This window comes from Hirundo rustica, chromosome 1 (genome assembly GCF_015227805.2).
Source record: "Hirundo rustica isolate bHirRus1 chromosome 1, bHirRus1.pri.v3, whole genome shotgun sequence".
NCBI classification, from domain to species: domain Eukaryota; kingdom Metazoa; phylum Chordata; class Aves; order Passeriformes; family Hirundinidae; genus Hirundo; species Hirundo rustica.
Genome location: NC_053450.1, coordinates 153,957,580 through 153,975,129, shown reverse-complemented (window position 1 = coordinate 153,975,129; position 17,550 = coordinate 153,957,580). Strand labels below are relative to the sequence as shown.

Genomic DNA, 17,550 nt, shown 5'->3' with positions numbered 1-17,550 from the left:
AAGGCCAGGCTGGATGGGGCTTGGAGCACCCTGGGATAATGGAAAGGGTCCCTGCCCATGGCAGGGGGTGGAACTGGATGATCTTTGAGATCCCTTCCAATCCAAACCATTCTGGGATTCTATGATTTGAATTGCAAAAACCCAACCATGTACAGAGATGATTTTCATTCAAAGATCCCGTTTTTTTGTTGTTGTTGTTGTTTTTTTTAAATCTCTGCAGAAAAACCCACTGAGGTTACAAAACAGCTGGAGGATAAAACATCACCAGCAGGGCAGGACATCAGCCTGAGCTGTGAATTGTCCAAAGCTGATGTGAACATCAGGTGGTACAAGGATGGCAAAGCAATCCGGAAAAGCCAGAAATACGACCTGCAGCAGGAGGGAACGCGGGCCACTCTCATCATCCGTGACTCCACGGTCAAGGACAGCGGGGAATACACCTGTGAGACAGAGACCTCCAAAACAACAGCCAGGATCACTGTGCAAGGTCAGTTGAAGGGTGCAGAGGAGCTGGCAGGTTCAGAGGCTGGGTGTAAATATCTACAACCATGGGAGATTTCTTCTCCTCCATCTCCCCAGGCAGGATCAATTTTTAGTTTTGAAAAAGCATAATTTGTTGGAATTTTCACCGAGCCAGGTGTTTTTAGCCCTGCGAGCGTCCAACACGCTCTGAGGGCTGTCCAGCAACTTCTCAAAAATGGCTTATTACTAATTAGCGAGTCAGCGTGGTTGAGAGGGTCTTGAAAAGCAAAAAGTTTTTAATTTACTGAGAAAATACTAAGCTATACAAAACAAAGGAATAAAATCCATGCACACTACAGGGGAGCCCCCTTTTGCAACTTCTACAACACCCCAAAAATGAACTAAGAAGCCTCATGCTCTTCCTTAAGCACTGAACGATTTAGGTGGGTTTTTTGGCAAATAGCCCAATAGAGAATAGCTGCATTTCTGAGGAATAAGTAGAGGGATGTATCAGTGGTTTTGTTGTGGCATTGCTCTCCTGGCACTAATTGGCTCAAAGAAGTTTCTGGCATTTTTCCCTTAAAAGTCCTGGAGTTAAACTGGAACCCTTTTCCTTATATAGAAAGCATGATCGTTGGGGGGTGCAGTGCAACAATCATTGATTAAAAGCTTAAAAAAATTAAACATGGAAAAACACTTTTTGGATGCTGAACGATCTTGTGAGCTCTGTAACAAGCCAATCAAAACTGGCAATTTGAATTATTCCGTTTTGAATATGAGTGATGAAAACTGTCCACAAGAGGAGACCTCACCAGCACATGGACCGTGACTTTAAACTTTCCTGGAGGTATTTCACCTGATATGTCCTGTGACAGGAGGGGAGCCTGGTGGTCTTAGATGCATTCCTTCTGATAGGATGGGAGGAAATGGCCTCAAGGTTTAGATTGGATGTTAGGAGAAATTTCTTCATGGAAAGGCTGGTCAGGCATTGGAACAGGAGGCCCAAAGAAGTGGTGGAGTCACCACCCTGGGGAGATTTAAAAGATGTATAGATGTGGTTAGTGGGGACATGGTTTAATTAAGTTAAGAGTTGAACTTGGTGATCTTTTCCAGCCTAAATTATTCTATGATGATTTTTTTGTTGATTCTATGAGTTGGGGCAGAGGGGATCCAAAATGACTCTGGCTGCCCAGGATTAGTTTGGGTAACAAATCTCTCTCTCATTATTTTTTTTTAAAATTTCTTTTTTTTTTTTTTTTTTTTTTTCCTTCCAGAAAAGCCTAATTATTTTGTCGAGGAGCTCTCAGACCTGAAAGCCGATGAAAGCGGAACCGCGGTTTTTGTGTGCCAGAGTGAGAGAGCCGCATCCTCCGTGGTCTGGAGGAAAGGCATCGCTGAGCTCAGGGCTGGCAGGAAATACGAGATCACACAGAAAGGACAAGTCCTCCAGCTGACCATAAAGAACTTGGAGAAAAGTGACAGTGACACCTACAGCTGTGACATTGGGGACGCCCAGTCCAGAGCCAAGCTAACTGTGCAAGGTATGAACGAGAGGAATGTGGCTGCACATCCCTTTTCTGCCGTGGGACACATGCACAGGCAGAGCTGTGTCTCAGCAGGGCAGCAGAGCCACTGATTCCTGGTTCTGTCTCTCTCATGATGGCAGGAACACGTGGCCAAAAATGTAGGAATGTAGAGCTGGACATGCAGAGCAGTTTGAAGCAATTACACCTGGAGTATTTTGGGTGTGATTTAACCCCCCCCAAGGCTCGTGTGAGGGGAGAGATTGGTGTTGCTCTGTGAATATAACATGGAAGTGATTCACAGCGACTGCTGTTGGATGAGGGAAAATTATCCTGCCCTCAGGCTTTTCTCCATACCCATTGATTCTTCTTCCTAGAAGTGGTTTCTGAGAGGTGGTGGATAAATAGAGTGGTCCATAGAATCATGGAATGGGTTGGAAGGGAAACTACAGATCATTCAGCCCCACCCCTGCCATGGGCAGGAACATCTTGCACTATCCCAGGCTGCTCCAAGCCCCATCCAACCTGGCCTTGGACACTTCCAGGGATCCAGAGACAGCCACAGCTTCTCCGGGCACCCTGTGCCAGCACCTCCCCACCTTCACAGGGAGGAATTCCTTCCCAATATCCCATCTAACCCTTCCCTCTGGAGAAGTGATTCCAGAATAGTCAGATGGAAGTGCAGCAGGGTCCCCTTGCTAATTTTTGTAGTTTTTAAAGGCAAGAGGGTAAAGTCAGACTCCTCCTCTGATCATCTGCTACAGCATCCTCGAGAGGCAAAGAAATGTGTTTAATCCCCATCATAACCTCAGGCTCTGAGCTGTCTGAATTCACTCTGAGGTTCTTAATGCCAGCTTTTCTGAGTGGAAAAAAACCACTCCTCTGTGACGAACATCAAAGTAAAACATCCTCACGCTGGTTTCATAAGTAGGAGGAACATCAGAGATATTTTTGTATACAGTGATAACCTTATTTTATATATATTTATAGTGAGGTTTATCTTTCTATGTGTGTTTATACTTATATATTTATTTGTGGTTAGGGATCTGCCTGTCTATACAGGGAGGCTTTCAGAGCAGATGTTTTGGGGTTTTTCTACCAAAGCCACAGTCAGAGCCACATTTTCTCCATTTCCCACTGTGTTTATGGTTGGAGAAGGTGTGGGATCAGTGGTCCTATCCCATAGAAAGGAAGTTATTTTTGCTGTAGAAAATCAGGGAGGTTGTCAAGGGAGAGATGATTTCTTGGTGATGTTTAGAGCCCAACAATGCTGCCAGAGACTCATCCTTCCAACCTTTCCAAGGATTTCATCAGGAGAAAATGTACAGCCCTGGATTTGCATTGTACTGGCTATTCGTTCTGCTTTATGTTTCCTGGTGCTTTAAAGTTGTCTTCACCCTATTTTGGTGTGCGTCCTGTATATAATATCTTCCTGTGAGTGGGTTGTGTGGTCAATATCGGGGAATCCCATTTCAATCTTCTGTGTCATGAACGTGTTTCTTACTTGAAATGCTCACGTGGGAAATCTTGGGAGTTTTCCATGTCGGTTTTCACACTGGAAACTGAAGATTCCAGTAATTGATGTATTTATGTTCCTTTCAGGCCAGAAAGTGCTAATAACGGAAGACCTGGAGGATGTCACTGTGTTAGAAGGAGAATCTGCCATGTTCAAGTGCAGAATCTCTCCCGTAGACTATAGCAGAGTGCAGTGGTTTTTGGATAAAACCCCACTCCATACCAATGAACTTAATGAGATCCAGTCCCAGCCTGGTGGATATCACCTGCTAACGCTGAAAAAGCTCTCACTGAAGGACTCGGGGGTCATTACATTTGAAGCTGGTGATAAGAAAACATCTGCCAGTTTGGTTGTTAAAGGTAAATCCTTCATCACAACTGCAGGAGAGGAAATGATGAGTAGAGATAAGCGGGGTTAATGTGGGCAGGTGGAAAAAAGGAAAAAGAAAAAAAAAATGTTACAAATTTAGCACCATCGTTGTATATCTGTACATGTTCAAGAATAACATTAATTGTGTAATGAAACTGTGGCTGGAGAATGAACTCCTTGTAATCCTGGACAACTCTTGGAGTGTTTATTGGAATTAGGTGGGAATGATATAATGCAATGATGGTACAGCGGATGCCTCAGTCAGTTTTCCTCAAGCTGGCAAAGTGATGATGACTCATGAGGAGAAATCAATTAATTCAATGAAAAATAATTAAAAAGGAGTAACCAGTAAGTTTAAAATTCGGTTTTTATTGCTTGAAAGGCAACATTGCATGTGTTCCCTGCTATTCATTGTTAACAATAGATTGTTTTCTCTGGAGAAGTTAAATTGAGGTAAAACTGCAATGTTTGCTAGCAAAGACATAAAATGAATGCCAGGCAGCCCAAGAATGTGGGATTAGAGAGATGTTTCTTCACTGGAAATATAAATATTTCTCGTTGCCTAGAGATGTAAAACACACAGTCTCCACTGTGTCAGATCACATTCTCTTTTTTTTGCAGAATAACCACATTTATTTTGAAGAACTTTTCTTTTTACAAGAGTTGAAAATTTGCCCAAGTTTTGCTAAGCTGTAGAAAGGCAAATTGATTTCCTTTTCCTAAGGGAAAATGGAAGGTTTTATTTGCAAAAAGCTAATTATTTATATTCTTCAGCAGGAATCTTTTCTTCTCAGTTTCTCCCAGATATCATTTGATAGTTAAACAGCATTTTACATCATCACTGGTGCTTTCCCGAAGGTTTTATAGTCACGAACACCAAATTATTTGTTACTAACCCTATCATAGCTTTGATACAAGCAATCCTGGATCCAGATCTCACAGATTACTTGTGATCTGAGAATCCACACCTCTTCTGAACATGTCAGATGTTTTTTATGTGAATCTGGAAAAGCCCTGTGTCTTCACAAGGAAGCTGGTTGACACTGAAGTCACTGAAGGAGAGGATGTGAGCCTTCAGCATGACGCCTCCAGAACAGACTGCCCTGAGAAGTGGTGCAAAGATGGGGAAGAGCCTTAGAAATTCTTCCAAATATAACACCAGGCAGTCAAGGTTTTGAAGCCAAGCTTGTCATTCACAGGGCAGAAGAAAGAGACAGTGACAGATGTGAGTGTCAGGCTGGAGCAGACAAAAGTCGTGAAGTTATTGCTGACAAGGGTAAGAACTGTACGAGTGATGGTTTGGGTCCTAGCACCCAGCCCAGAGTAATTAATTGAAATGATAATAAACATGAAGCTACACTGGAAAGGAACCTTGTGGGGTGCACTGAGGTGTTTGATCGAGTCATCTGGAACAGCAGCCAGAGAGGGACAGGACGAGAAACAGGAGAATCCTTCATCTGACCAGCCTCTAGCTCTGTGGAAATTCAGCACCTCAGAGAATCAAGGAATTCTAGAATGGATTGGAAGGTACATTAAATATCGTCTCATTCCAAACCCCAGAAAGAGAGCAGTAGGAGAACACCCTAGGCTAAGAGGTAATCCACAGGAAGGATGGATCACCTCCTGGAGCTGTCTCCAGTGATGGCTCTCTCCAAGGAGGGAACTCACAGCCCCAGGTTTGTCTGTGCAATTGCTTTAGGCAGCCAGATGAATTCAGAGCATCACCCAAAGAGCATTGCCGGGCAGGAGGTGCTCTCCTGCTTGAAAGGACTTGGGGAGATGGTTTAAAGTAAAAGAGGGTTAATTTAATTAGGTGTAAGGAAGAAGGTTTTTTACAAAGAGGGTGGTAAAACACTATAGGAGGTTGCCCAGAGAGGTGGTGGATGCTCCATCCCTGGAAACATTCAAGGCCAGGATGGGTGGGGTTCTGAGTGCCTGGTCTGGTTGAAGATATCTGGGGTCATGGCAGGAGGGTTGGACTAGATGAGCTTTAAAAGGCCCTTCCAACCCAAAATGTTCTATGATTCTATGATCTAAAGGGCTCTTGTCTGAGCTGAGGTGAAAGTTCTCTTCTTAGATGAGTCTTTTATCTCTCAGTTAGGTATGGGTTTGGTCTCATCCTGGTCAGAACAAATATCTCCTCATAATTGCTCCTGTCTGTCCCGAGTCACTGTCCCAGCCCCAGGATCAGGAGGAGCTTTGTCTCTATGGGTTCAATCACTCTGTGAGTTCAATCACCCCCCTGGGCAGGTTTGAGCAGGTACAGGGAGGATTTTACAGGCGCAGGATGTGTTTATCCACACCAGAGGATGTCCTGTGAGCATCTGGTGGTACACGCTTGGGATGGACTCATCAGAAGATGCATCTGGATTAGGGAAATCAACATGAACAAAAGAAGCATTTGGGTTGCTGGGATGGTCAACCTCAACCCCAGAGCACTGAGTGGGAGGACAAGCTGCTCATAGGATTTTTCTAGAGCACAAAGAACCAACTTGAGGCTGTGCAAGAAAGAGAAGACCTCGATGATGAAATGAAGAGCTGGTTGTTAATGACCCCGATTTTCTGTCTTTCTGTAGCACAAGGATAATTTCCCCACATCCACTGCACACAAAGCAATGATCTGGGTTGACTCCAGTGGGACCTGGATGAACAATTTTCTGTTAGAAAAGATCCATGTTTTTAATGTTTCCACAACAGCCCCATTTTCCCCCTCACAGAGAAGGGTGTGGATGGATGTAGGATTTAAACACACGGATACAGGTCAAGGAGTCAAGTCATAAGGATATCTACAAGAAATTGTGCTGTTGGAAAAACTTTCCTCTATCTATCAGAGTCACATCAGAGCAGCAGAATGCAAAAAAAAAAAAAAAAAAAAAAAAAAAAAAAAAAAAAAAAAAGAAACTCAGTAGTTGTGTGACACTGAGTGTTCCAAACTAGAGGTAAAAGGGGTCAGGATAATCGGGTGTAGATTTCCAACAGCCGTGGGTTAAGTGCATCACGGGTCAGTAGCTAACTTGCATATTCTTGAAACAGCATAATTCAAGAAGATAATTTTTTTTTTTTTTTTAGCTGAACATTTCAGTTGAGGTTTTTTTTTTTCCCCCAAAAGTGCCTTCTCTGCACTAGCTCACCTTAAAGCCTTGAATCCCACTCTGTGGCAGAGCCTGCAGGGGAATCTCCAAGGGACCCTGTCACGTTCAGCTGTGCTTCCCTCTCTGTGTGTGCTCTGTGCTGATTTTAGGTCTGTGCTCACGCAGGATAAAAAAATACACTGTAGGCGTTTTCCATGATGAGAAATCAACACTGCTGGTCATGACAGAAAGTGCTTTGTCATTCTTCTGTGTCCTCTGTGTTGTGTGTGAGTTGACCTCGGTGAAGTTTTACGTTCGTTGTGCTGGTGGTCTGGCTCTGAGCAGCCATCTGCAGCAGAGTTTGTGTCATTAACTGCACTGCAGCATCTGCCACTGATGTCAATAATGAAAGCAGTAAGAGCAGCAGCATCCTCAGCAGTGCAGAGAGTCAGAGAGTGGTTAAAAAGAAAATAAGCATCTGGCCTCAATTTTTTCTTTTTTTTTTTTTTCTGCTGTAAAGTGCTGGCAGCCAGATGTGAGATGTCAGAATCTGTTTACTCTTTGCTAGTGCTTTTTAATTCCTGCAGTTTTCTGCCTCAAAAATGAAGTCTGATACTAAAAGAGAAAAGCAATTTCCAGCCTCACGTGTTTCTTTTAACATTTGTGTGATTCCTTTTCTCAGAAACACCAGTTCTTTTCAAGCAAGAGCTGCAAAACGAAGAAGCCAAAGAAGGAAAGCAGGTCAGGCTGACCTGTGAGCTCAGCAAACCTGGTACCCCGGTGAAGTGGATGAAGGGGGAAACTGTTCTCTGTGCCAGTGAGAAGTACGAATTTAAACAGCATGGGACTGTGGCAGAGCTCATAATTCGAGATGTGAAATCTGTGGATGCTGGGGACTACACCTGCAGTGCTGGGGAGCTGAAAACCACTGCTCGGGTCAAAGTGAATGGTGGGTACAATTTAAGACATGGCCACACTTAATCAAGTTGAAATCAAATAGATCTTAACCATAGATCTATAGCTTAATAGATCTATTAAACAGAAATAAATCACATAACACTTCACCTTTTTTTTTTTTTTTTGTGGCGGGATCATTTTTAATAAGTAAAATTTAAAGGTGATATTGCACCCTGTATGTATTTCATTCATGTGATATCGTATTCTGTGTCTGGTGTTTTCAATCTGTAACTGTCCACTGGGGGGGGGGGGGGGGAATATATATATATATATATAGGTGCAGAGGATTAATTTTCTCTGTGCTGTAGTTCCTGCCCTAGCAGCTGCTTGACATGGCTGTGATTAAAACTGGAGTTGGAGGTGGAGACCTGTAGTACTGGAGCATAAGGATGTGAAAACATAAATCCAGTCCCTGGGAAATTGAAGGTGATCAAGTAATTAATAGACTCCAGACTCCCCAAAACATCCTTTCAAAGACTCTCAGATGCCATCTCCACTCTCCACTGCCCTTGAACAAATATAATGCCTTTAGTAATATGTGCTGGAGCAGAAAGCAGGAGAAAAATAGGATATGAATGTTATTTCAGAGCCCTGCAGGAGCAGGGAATTCATTACTTGATGGTGCCCAGAGAAATTTGAAAGGGTCCTTTTTAAAAGGAAAAGAATATTCCCCCACACTTCTAGGAATCCGCAGTGAGAAGGAAACATCAGAGGGAGAGATTTATCCCTGCTCCCAGGCAGAATCTCCCTGATGTGTTTGACTGGAAGGCTTAGGGCTGCTCTGCTCACTTGGAAAAGGCCTGGATTTAAGAGGTGACAGCTCTCATGGGGGGACTTGCTGTAGAGCAGGTAAAGAGAGCCTGTCCTAACCCCTGGCTCTGTGTTCCAGCTGTGCCTGTCCTTTTCAAGCAAGCCCTGGAGAACACGGGTGTGGAAGAGGGGAAATCCGTCTCCTTGCGCTGTGAGCTCACAAAAGCTGATGCCACCGTGGTGTGGAAGAAGGGAGAAGCCACGCTCCAGGCAAGTGCCAAATATGAAATGAAGCAGAAGGGAACAGTGGCAGAGCTGGTGATTCATAATGCAGAGCCAGAAGATGCGGGAAGATACACCTGTGACACTGGAGACCAGCAGACCACAGCCCAAGTCAAAATCCATGGTAGGAATGAGACACCTGCTTGTGACCATTTGTTGTTGTTCTTGCCGTGGTCCTGCTACCCCTGGACACTTTCAGAGAGTGTTCAGGAGAACAGGGATCAGCACAAACACAAGGCAGCTCTGGCTGGGTCCGCTGTGTTCTTTGTTTTTTGGGATGATAACTTCATGCTAAAATGTATCAGTCAAAGGTACCTGATAAAGTAATATCTTTTCCTCCCCATGAAATGTCTCTCATGCTTTGGATAGAGGTCACTGCCCAAGCTCTAAGCCAGGAGGTAAGAAGGGTCACAGCTACACCTTTTATTAAAGAATATTCCATTCTTCCCTCCACTTTCTCAACAAGATTTTTACGTGTCTGTGAGCAACAACTTTGGGCAGCCAAAGGGTGATTGTTTTGTAGTTCTAATTATTGGGAAATAATTGTTCTTTTTTCATTTGGTCCAAAACTCTTGTTGCCGCTGTAAATATCAGCAGACTCCTGGAGGTGCAGGTAGGTCAGAGCTTCTTTGCTCTGTGTGCCAAGAGAATTTGAACTTGTTTCGGCTTTGAGTCCCGTGTGAGGTCACCAGGTGGTGACGATGCGCCTGAAGTAAACTGAGAATGCTTCACTCCTCAGCTGTGTCTGTGGTCTTCAAAGAAGAGCTGAAGCCTGTGGAAGCTGTGGAAGGTGGGACAGCCACCCTACGGTGCCAGCTGGGCGCAGAGGCTCCCGTGGAGTGGAGGAAGGGGCAAACTCTTCTCCGGGCGAGTAACAAGTACAAGATGAGGCAGGAGGGCACTGTGGCTGAGCTGCTGATCCACGACCTGGAGCCAAAGGATGCCGGAGACTATTCATGTCTAGTGGGGAAGCAAAAAACCACAGCAGCCTTGTCAGTGAATGGTAAAAAGGCAGAAATAACCTGTGAAACTCTGGAATGTTTTTTTGTCCACCTCTTCCCTCCTCCTCTCTGTATATTGCCTTACAACAACTTCCTCCATGTCCTGCTTCCACTGCTTTCTTCCGTCCACCTGCTCATGTCACTCCTGTCACCAGTCTCCATTTCATTATACTCCATGTTGGATGTGTGTTGTGTTGTCTTCTCACCCTCCCTTGAGTGAAGGATGTGGTCCCGCACGTGTGTTTTCCTGAATTAACACGGAAACATAAGATTCCTTAGGATTTTCTGTTTCAGAGGGTTCATCAGGTGTAACGATGAGAACGAGTTTGTCTCTCTTGATGGGTGGTCTCAGCCAAGATCATGGTTTTGTTGATTCCCTCGGAACAATTTACTAAATAATTTCTTTACCCATCCATGAAAAAAAGGACAGGATGCGCTTAAGGATAAGGGTGTTGGAGTAAGGCTTAGGTAGATAAATCACGATAAATCACGATTCAGCCACCGAGCGGGGCGTAGGGTGGCAACCCCTCTCCATTCTGCATCTCTCAGCCCTGCCAGTCCGTTTCAAGCAAGAGCTGAGGAACGAGGAGGCCACAGAGAGCGGGACGGCGACGCTGCAGTGCGAGCTGAGCCGGCCGGGCGGCTCCGTCCAGTGGAGGAAGGACGGGAAGGTGCTGATCCCAAACGGGAAATACAAAATGAGGCGGGAAGGGCGCTTCGTTGAGCTGGTCATCCAAGACCTAGACCTGACGGATGCTGGGAGCTACACCTGCGTGTGTGGAGAGCAGGAGAGCACAGCTGCTTTGAGAGTGAATGGTAACGCTCCTACCCACGTTTCTCTTTAAACCCCAAACGTAGCAGTTTTGGCAGCATTTCCTGCTCAACCAGAGCTTGGTCAGTGTGCTTTCTTAGGGATTTCATGTTCTTGGCTCTGTAGTGCCAGAGTCTCACCCTATTAGAGAATATTCTCTTGTGCTTTTTTTGCCTTGAGACAGCACCTGTATGTAATATATTGTAGCACAGCACCAGGTAGGTGTTTTCTATATAAGGAAAAGGATCTCAGTTTTGCCCAGGACCCTTTAAGGGAAGAATGCCAGAAGTTTCTACGCCCTCTTGATTGCAATTGGCTCGGTGCAAAGACAAAACCACTGATAGGTCTCTTTAGCTGTTCCTCAGAAATGTAGCTAGTCTCTATTGGGCTCTTTGCTGAAAAACCCACCTAAATGATTCAATACTCAAGGGAGAGTGTGAGGGTTCTCAGCACATTTTCAGGGTGTTGTAGCAGGTGTGTGGGACCTGTCCCTACACCGTGTTCAGCTTTGTTCTTTGGTTTTGTATTATTTTCTTCATTTATTAAAACCTTTTTGCTTTTTCATGACACACCTGACCATGCCATCTCACTAAATATTTTAAGCCATTTTCTGTGAGGTGCTGGACACCCTCAGAGGTATTGAACCCTCACAGAGCTAAATGCATCCGGCTCTTTGAGAAATTCAATAAGATATTGTTCAATTTATTTCTCTTTCCTCTAGGAGGTTTTACCCCCTTTTTCAATTGTACCCACCTAGAAACAGAGCATTTTTGATTGAGTGTACATGCTGCAGCCCAGTAACTCCAGCTCATTTCATTCTGGTGCTGATTCCTTCTCTGTTGGTATTGCATCCTTCAGCATTGCCTATCCTCTTCCAAGAAGAACTGATGAACAAGGAAGCTGCAGAGGGGGAGGCAGTCACTTTGCACTGCAAACTGAGCAAGTCAGCCCCAGTTGAGTGGAAAAAGGGGAATACGGTGCTCAAGCCGAGTGAAAAGTACAAAATAGAGCAGGAAGGTCCCTTTGTGGAGCTGACAATCCAGGATTTGGATTTGGCAGACGCTGGGGATTACAGCTGTGTGTGTGGAGACCGACAGACTACGGCTGCTCTGGCAGTAAATGGTAAAAAAGAAATTCTCAGCGCATGTTCCGAGTCAACCTGTGTGATTCCAAAATCTCTTCCTCTCTTACTTCTGCTTCCTCTGGTCCCTGCATACTTCCAATCCTCCTTTCTGCTGATTAATTTTCCTACTCTTTCTTCTCTCTCTTTTTCTCCTTTCACCTGATGCCCTCTTGATGTGCTTCCAAGGTGCTTTAGTCAAAAGTGGAGAGCAGGTTCCCAAATCAACACAACCTCCCTTGTCCAGAATGGCTCCTTGTTTAGAAGTTTTCTCATAGGAACTGACCTGAAAGTGGGAATAATAATTATATTTTGTGACTTAGACTGTGGCACTTGTTGCTCCTAAGAGGAACAAGTTTTCATCAATGTATGATGCTACACAAGGACAATCTTAATGAAAAATAGGCTTTTTATGCTCCTGCTGTTCCTAGCTTTTTTAACCAATTTTGGCTTAATACTTCCCAAGCAAATATTTTATTTCTGAAAAAAAACCTGACAGCATGTTTGCAACTGCTCTGCTTTAAGGGACTCTTATTTATAAAAATTCAGACAGTGCCATGAATCAGGCTCTTCTGGAGAACTCCTGCTTTTCTCAAGGGAAGCAAAATGCTCTGGGTCTCATGTTGAAATACAGCCTCTAATTTTATGTCTTTGATTTTATGGTGTATAAAGTAAAGGGAAGCTGTGTTGTCAACTAATTTGCAGATAGACTTGATTTTAAAGAATGTCCTAAAGCATGAGGACAGAAAAAAAAAATAATTAGGCTGAATTATCTTTTGAAAGGTTAAAGGTTGGAGAAAAATTGTGGAGGAACTAAATCCTGGAGGAGACCAAGAAGGTCTGGTGGCTCCAGGGAGATAAGAGAGGGATTAAGTCATGGATTAGGCTTTCCCAGGGTTGATGCCATGTCCGTGTTTGCTCTGCAGTCCTGCCTGCTCTTTTCACCAAGGGACTCACGGACAAAGAAGCCACCGAGGGTAAAAGTGTCTCCCTGCACTGTGAGCTGAACAAGGCTGCTGCTAGCGTGGAGTGGAAGAAGGGCTTCAAGACCCTCAAGCCCAGTGACAAATACAAAATGAAGAGGGAAGGTGTCGTGGCTGAGTTTATAATCCAAAATCTAGACACGGCGGATGCTGGGAATTATTCCTGTGTGTGTGGAGACCAGCAGACCATGGCAGTTCTAACAGTTCATGGTAAAACAAACAGAGCAGGGCACATCCTGAAAGTAACTACCCTGATTTCTCTGTTCCTTTGGACCGACCCCTGGATACGCTCCCATCTCCTTCTTCAGCCAGACCTTTATCCACAGCTCACCGGTGCCAGTGAAATGCATCCATTGGCATCTGTGCAGCTGGAAGTCGTGGCACGAGAGGGATATCGGTGTCCAAGCTCAGAGTGAGGCAACCAGGGTCACTGCCACTCTTTTAACTAGGGGCCATCATTTTGCTTTTCCCTTGAAAGGTCCTTTATTAGACTCCCCATTATGCTCAAGGCAAAAATGGGCTGCTTCAAAGGGATTACGTCTTAGGGATTTTTCAGTGTCTTAAAATTCCAAAAGGTTAGGGTATTCTGTGGAATCTTATGCCCATACTCCATTCCTGAGACAACTTATACTTACAGCCCAGTTGTCATGGAATTCAGTTGGTGTTCTGTGTTAAACAAGCCCAGAACTTCTAAAGGACAACCATTCTCAGGGAGAACTTTGATTTTTACTGAACCTGACATCTTTGAAAGGGTATGTCAGTTCACGTGAAAATGCTTGTTTTCCCGCCATGCATTGAAATGAACAATTTCATTTCAAACTGGCATTTAAAATGAAACTCCAGTGTTTCATTTTTTTTTTTTTTTTAATGTAAAATGTCTCTTTGTTTGCTTAAGTATGTGGAAACACAGCAAGTATCTTCCCATTGTGGTTTAAAATGTCATAAAAGAAAACCATTTTCTTTCCAGAAATTTCAAATTGGTGTTTGTCCTTTTGATTGAAATTTCACAGGGGGGAAAAAATGGTGTTTCAACCTCTACTTGTATTGATTTGTGACTCTAAGTACATGTAAAATACCTCTATGGATTTCTGCAAGAGTTAAATCCTCTCCTAGTGATGACATTCCTTTCCCAATGATGGTTCATGGAGAATCTCTGTTCTTGTGTTGATAAATCAGTTCAAGATAAGAGGGAAAAGGAAGCTTAAACATAATTTTAACTCTTTGGAGCGCTGCATCTCACTGCTGATATTGCTGTCCTTCAGCTTTGCCTGCATTTTTCAAGGAAGGGCTGAAGAACAGGGAAGCCACGGACGGTGCCACTGCCACTCTGCGCTGCGAGCTGAGCAAGGTCGGCGTCCCGGTGGAGTGGAAAAAAGGGGACAAGGCTCTCAAACCGAGTGAAAAGTACAGGATGAGACAGGAAGATACAGCTGCAGAGCTGCTGATCCGAGATCTGGAGGTGGAAGATACAGGAGAGTACTCCTGTGTGTGTGGAGATCAGAAAACCTCGGCTGTCTTGACAGTCCATGGTAAAAAAGCCAATCTCCGTTGGGATAGCAGTACCTCAAGGACATCCCTTTTCTCTCTCTCCTTCCCACCTGCTTTGGTGTTTTGATTCTGCAGCATTTTCTCGACTTACTGGTCCTGATTCACTCCATCTCCCACTGTCAGTTTGAAACCAGTGTTTTTGTATCAGAGCAGAGAATAGTTGTGAGAATTTCTCATCTCAGAGAACAAGAGTGAGCAGACCTCCAGCAGAAGATCGTTCTCAGGGGGGTTTCTCATTGTGTCTCCCTGACATCAGTAGGTTTTCATGCTTAACCTGAAGGAGAGTTCTTTAAATCTGCTGAGCTCAGTCAGTGAGAGGTTTTTCCATTCAGGATTGAGTGACCACCCTCCTCATCTGCGGGATTGTGGCATATTCTGCTGAGGAAAGAGTACTTCAATAAATCCCCACCCCTCAGCATTATTCTGCAGGTCCTGGCTTAGGGAATAATGGGGGAAATTTTGTTCCTGGCTCTGCCATGGTGAATGGTGATGAGCTCTGGTTTTCCCCTCCAGAAGGAGCAGTTCCTGTGTAGCTCCCATAGATGGAAGAACAGCTTTTATTTAAGATACCTCTCCTGGATAAAAAGCTGACAAGGACAGGGGGAAACTGAGGAGGCAAAACTATTCTCCCAGATTTTCTGCACACTTTTCCTTTGTCTTCTTTCTCCCAGCTGGAGGAATTCCTGTTCCTTCCCTCTTCTGACCTGTCATTTTCATCTCTCTGTCACTTGCATTCATTTTTAGTAGCAGATCATAAAACAACTTTTTGGATGCTGCTAAAATCCCTATAATCCTGATACTAGTGTCATTATATCCTTTGAAATCTTGGGTTAAAGGTGCACCTGAAGCTATATTACTGTGGTGTTGTGGGGGTTTTTTTTGTTTTTTTTTGGTTTTTTTTTGGGGGGGGAGGGTGGGGGGTGGTTTTTTTCTGAACCAGAAATTTAAATTACAATGCTAGGGAAGGCAGGGATCTCCAGCAGCCCTGTCACCCTGGCTGATGACTTTTAATCAAAATTCAAGTCATTAATGTTCAAGATAGATTATTTCATGGTGAAATAGGTAGAGAGGAATATTGGAATCAGCTGTGAAGTGGTGAATACCAACAGGTTAATGTTAGAGGCAGGTCACGGTGGAAATCATCCTGGTGGGATCCTGCTGTAGTTTTCTTTTAGAGGCATTTTTCCAGACTGATTTGTTTTCCTGTAGCAGTGAAGGACTGGCCACAGACCCCAGCCCTGAGTTCCCCAAGGTCTGTTTAATGGTTTTGATGTGCTCTCTGTTTATATTACACCCCCTAGCTCTGCCTGCACTGTTCAAGAGAGATCTTGTCAATGTGGAAGGCACAGAGAACAGGACGGCCGTTCTGCAGTGTGAGCTGAGCAAACCCGCCCCGGTGGAGTGGAGGAGGGGGCAGGAGGTGCTCAGACCTAGTGAAAAATACAAAATGAGGCTGAAGGACACCACTGCTGAGCTGACAATCCACAGCCTGGAGGAAGGAGATGCAGGAGATTACACCTGTGTGTGTGGAGACAAGACAACCACTGCCTCCCTGACAGTGCATGGTAAAATATCTGGGTTAGGAGGAACTTTCTGCATTGTCATCTGTGATCCCCCTGTAGGATCACAATCTGCTCTTGATCCCTTCTGTTATTTTAAAATGTTGTGGCAGCTGTTCCAACCACTGGGAATATCTTCCCCTGAAAGCCCTTCCTTTGGGACTGATTAACAGCATCACAGCATATTTTCAGTCCCTGCTATCTCCTGTTGATGGAATTTGGAAGGGGAAAATGAAAAGCTCAATGAAGTCAGAAGTAGCACTTCGGAATATTTTCACTCATTCATTTATTTAGGGTATATCACTTGAGATTTCTCTTGTTTTTCTTGGATGAAAGTGAAAAGTGATGAAATTTTAAGTTTAAACAATGTGGTGTTCATTTTAATTCTTAATCTGGTTTTGAGCAAGAGATGTGCATAGTTCCTTGAAATCTTGGGCTCAGCTTTCTGTTGTTATATCTTAAGAAGCCTTTAAAACACACTTCCCAGTACTGATATTATAGTTTTACAGATTTCCAAATCAGTGAGAGTTGAGGTGTGGAGACTGGTGTGGTTCTCCATGTCATGCCATGCCTCATATCATTAAAAACACCCTCTGACTTATGAATAAGGTGTTTTCCAGCTGTCCAAACTCACTCCTTTATGGTTCTCAGAGTTGTTATAAGTCAACACAGGTTTCCAAGTCATTGTGAGACGCTGAATGTGGTGTCTTGCAAAGCACAAGTCAGGATGCCCCCAAATCATCCTTTGCTCTCAGGTTCTGTACATTCTAAAACCTTTTGAAGTGTTTTAATCCAGTGGAACAGTCAAGACATGATATTTTCTCAGTTTTAAAGCGCTCTCTTTCCACCTGTGATCTTCAGCCCTCCCTCCTCACTTTAAGAAAGAGCTGAAGAATGTGGAAGGCACAGAAAATGGCACGGCCACTTTCTGCTGCGAGCTGAGCAAAGCTGGAGCTGCCGTGGCGTGGAGGAAAGGAGACAAAGCCCTGGGGACAAGTGACAAGTTCACCATGAGATGCCAGGGCACGGTGGCTGAGCTGGAGATCCGTGATTTAGTCCTGGCCGATGCTGGAGATTACACGTGCTCTTGTGGAGAGCAGGAAACCACGGCCGTGCTCAGAGTGAATGGTAAAAATTAAAAATGGAGATATGTCATAAATTCAAGAGGTGGTTTTCAAACAGCTTTTTTTTAATAATGTAGGGGTGTCAGCTTGGAAAGTGCAGCCCTGTTTCTGTTGAGCTTAGCAGTATCTGGTTGGACGTGGGAATTTTGGTGTCAGGTGCAGGTTGGACATTCACGGCAGAAATTGCAGATATTCATCCTTGGTGCTGACTCATTGCTTTGATGTTTATGTTCCGCAGTAGGTGCTGAGAGATGGAAAATCACATTATTGTGATGTTGACTGTAAGGGTGTCGTGACCTTAAAGTAGAGAAGATTGGTTGATGAGATATTTTTGAGACAGTTATCAGTGTTTCAATATAATTTGATGGTCAAGCTCTGCTAGAGCACTCTGTGAGGTGAAATTATGGAATAGCTTGGGTTGGAAAGGATTTTTTAAAGGTCCCTCATGCAAAAGTGAAACTGATGCCTCAGATA

General features: G+C 44.2%; 1 protein-coding gene across 4 annotated transcripts in view; it reads left to right on the top strand.

Annotated features, from left to right (window-relative positions):
* Nucleotides 1-17,550, top strand: part of OBSCN (obscurin, cytoskeletal calmodulin and titin-interacting RhoGEF) — a 178,036-nt gene that overhangs the window by 55,845 nt on the left and 104,641 nt on the right. For 3 of the 4 annotated variants that reach the window (XM_040077845.2, XM_040077838.2, XM_040077829.2), the window contains exons 32-36: nucleotides 221-487; nucleotides 1,737-2,003; nucleotides 3,588-3,860; nucleotides 7,624-7,890; nucleotides 8,788-9,054. In XM_040077845.2, coding sequence (XP_039933779.1) covers nucleotides 221-487; nucleotides 1,737-2,003; nucleotides 3,588-3,860; nucleotides 7,624-7,890; nucleotides 8,788-9,054 — 1,341 coding nt within the window. Of the gene's footprint in view, nucleotides 1-220; nucleotides 488-1,736; nucleotides 2,004-3,587; nucleotides 3,861-7,623; nucleotides 7,891-8,787; nucleotides 9,055-9,669; nucleotides 9,934-10,480; nucleotides 10,748-11,600; nucleotides 11,865-12,788; nucleotides 13,056-14,107; nucleotides 14,375-15,694; nucleotides 15,959-16,813; nucleotides 17,081-17,550 lie in introns of all 4 variants that reach the window. The other variant, XM_040077853.2, reaches the window with a different exon arrangement.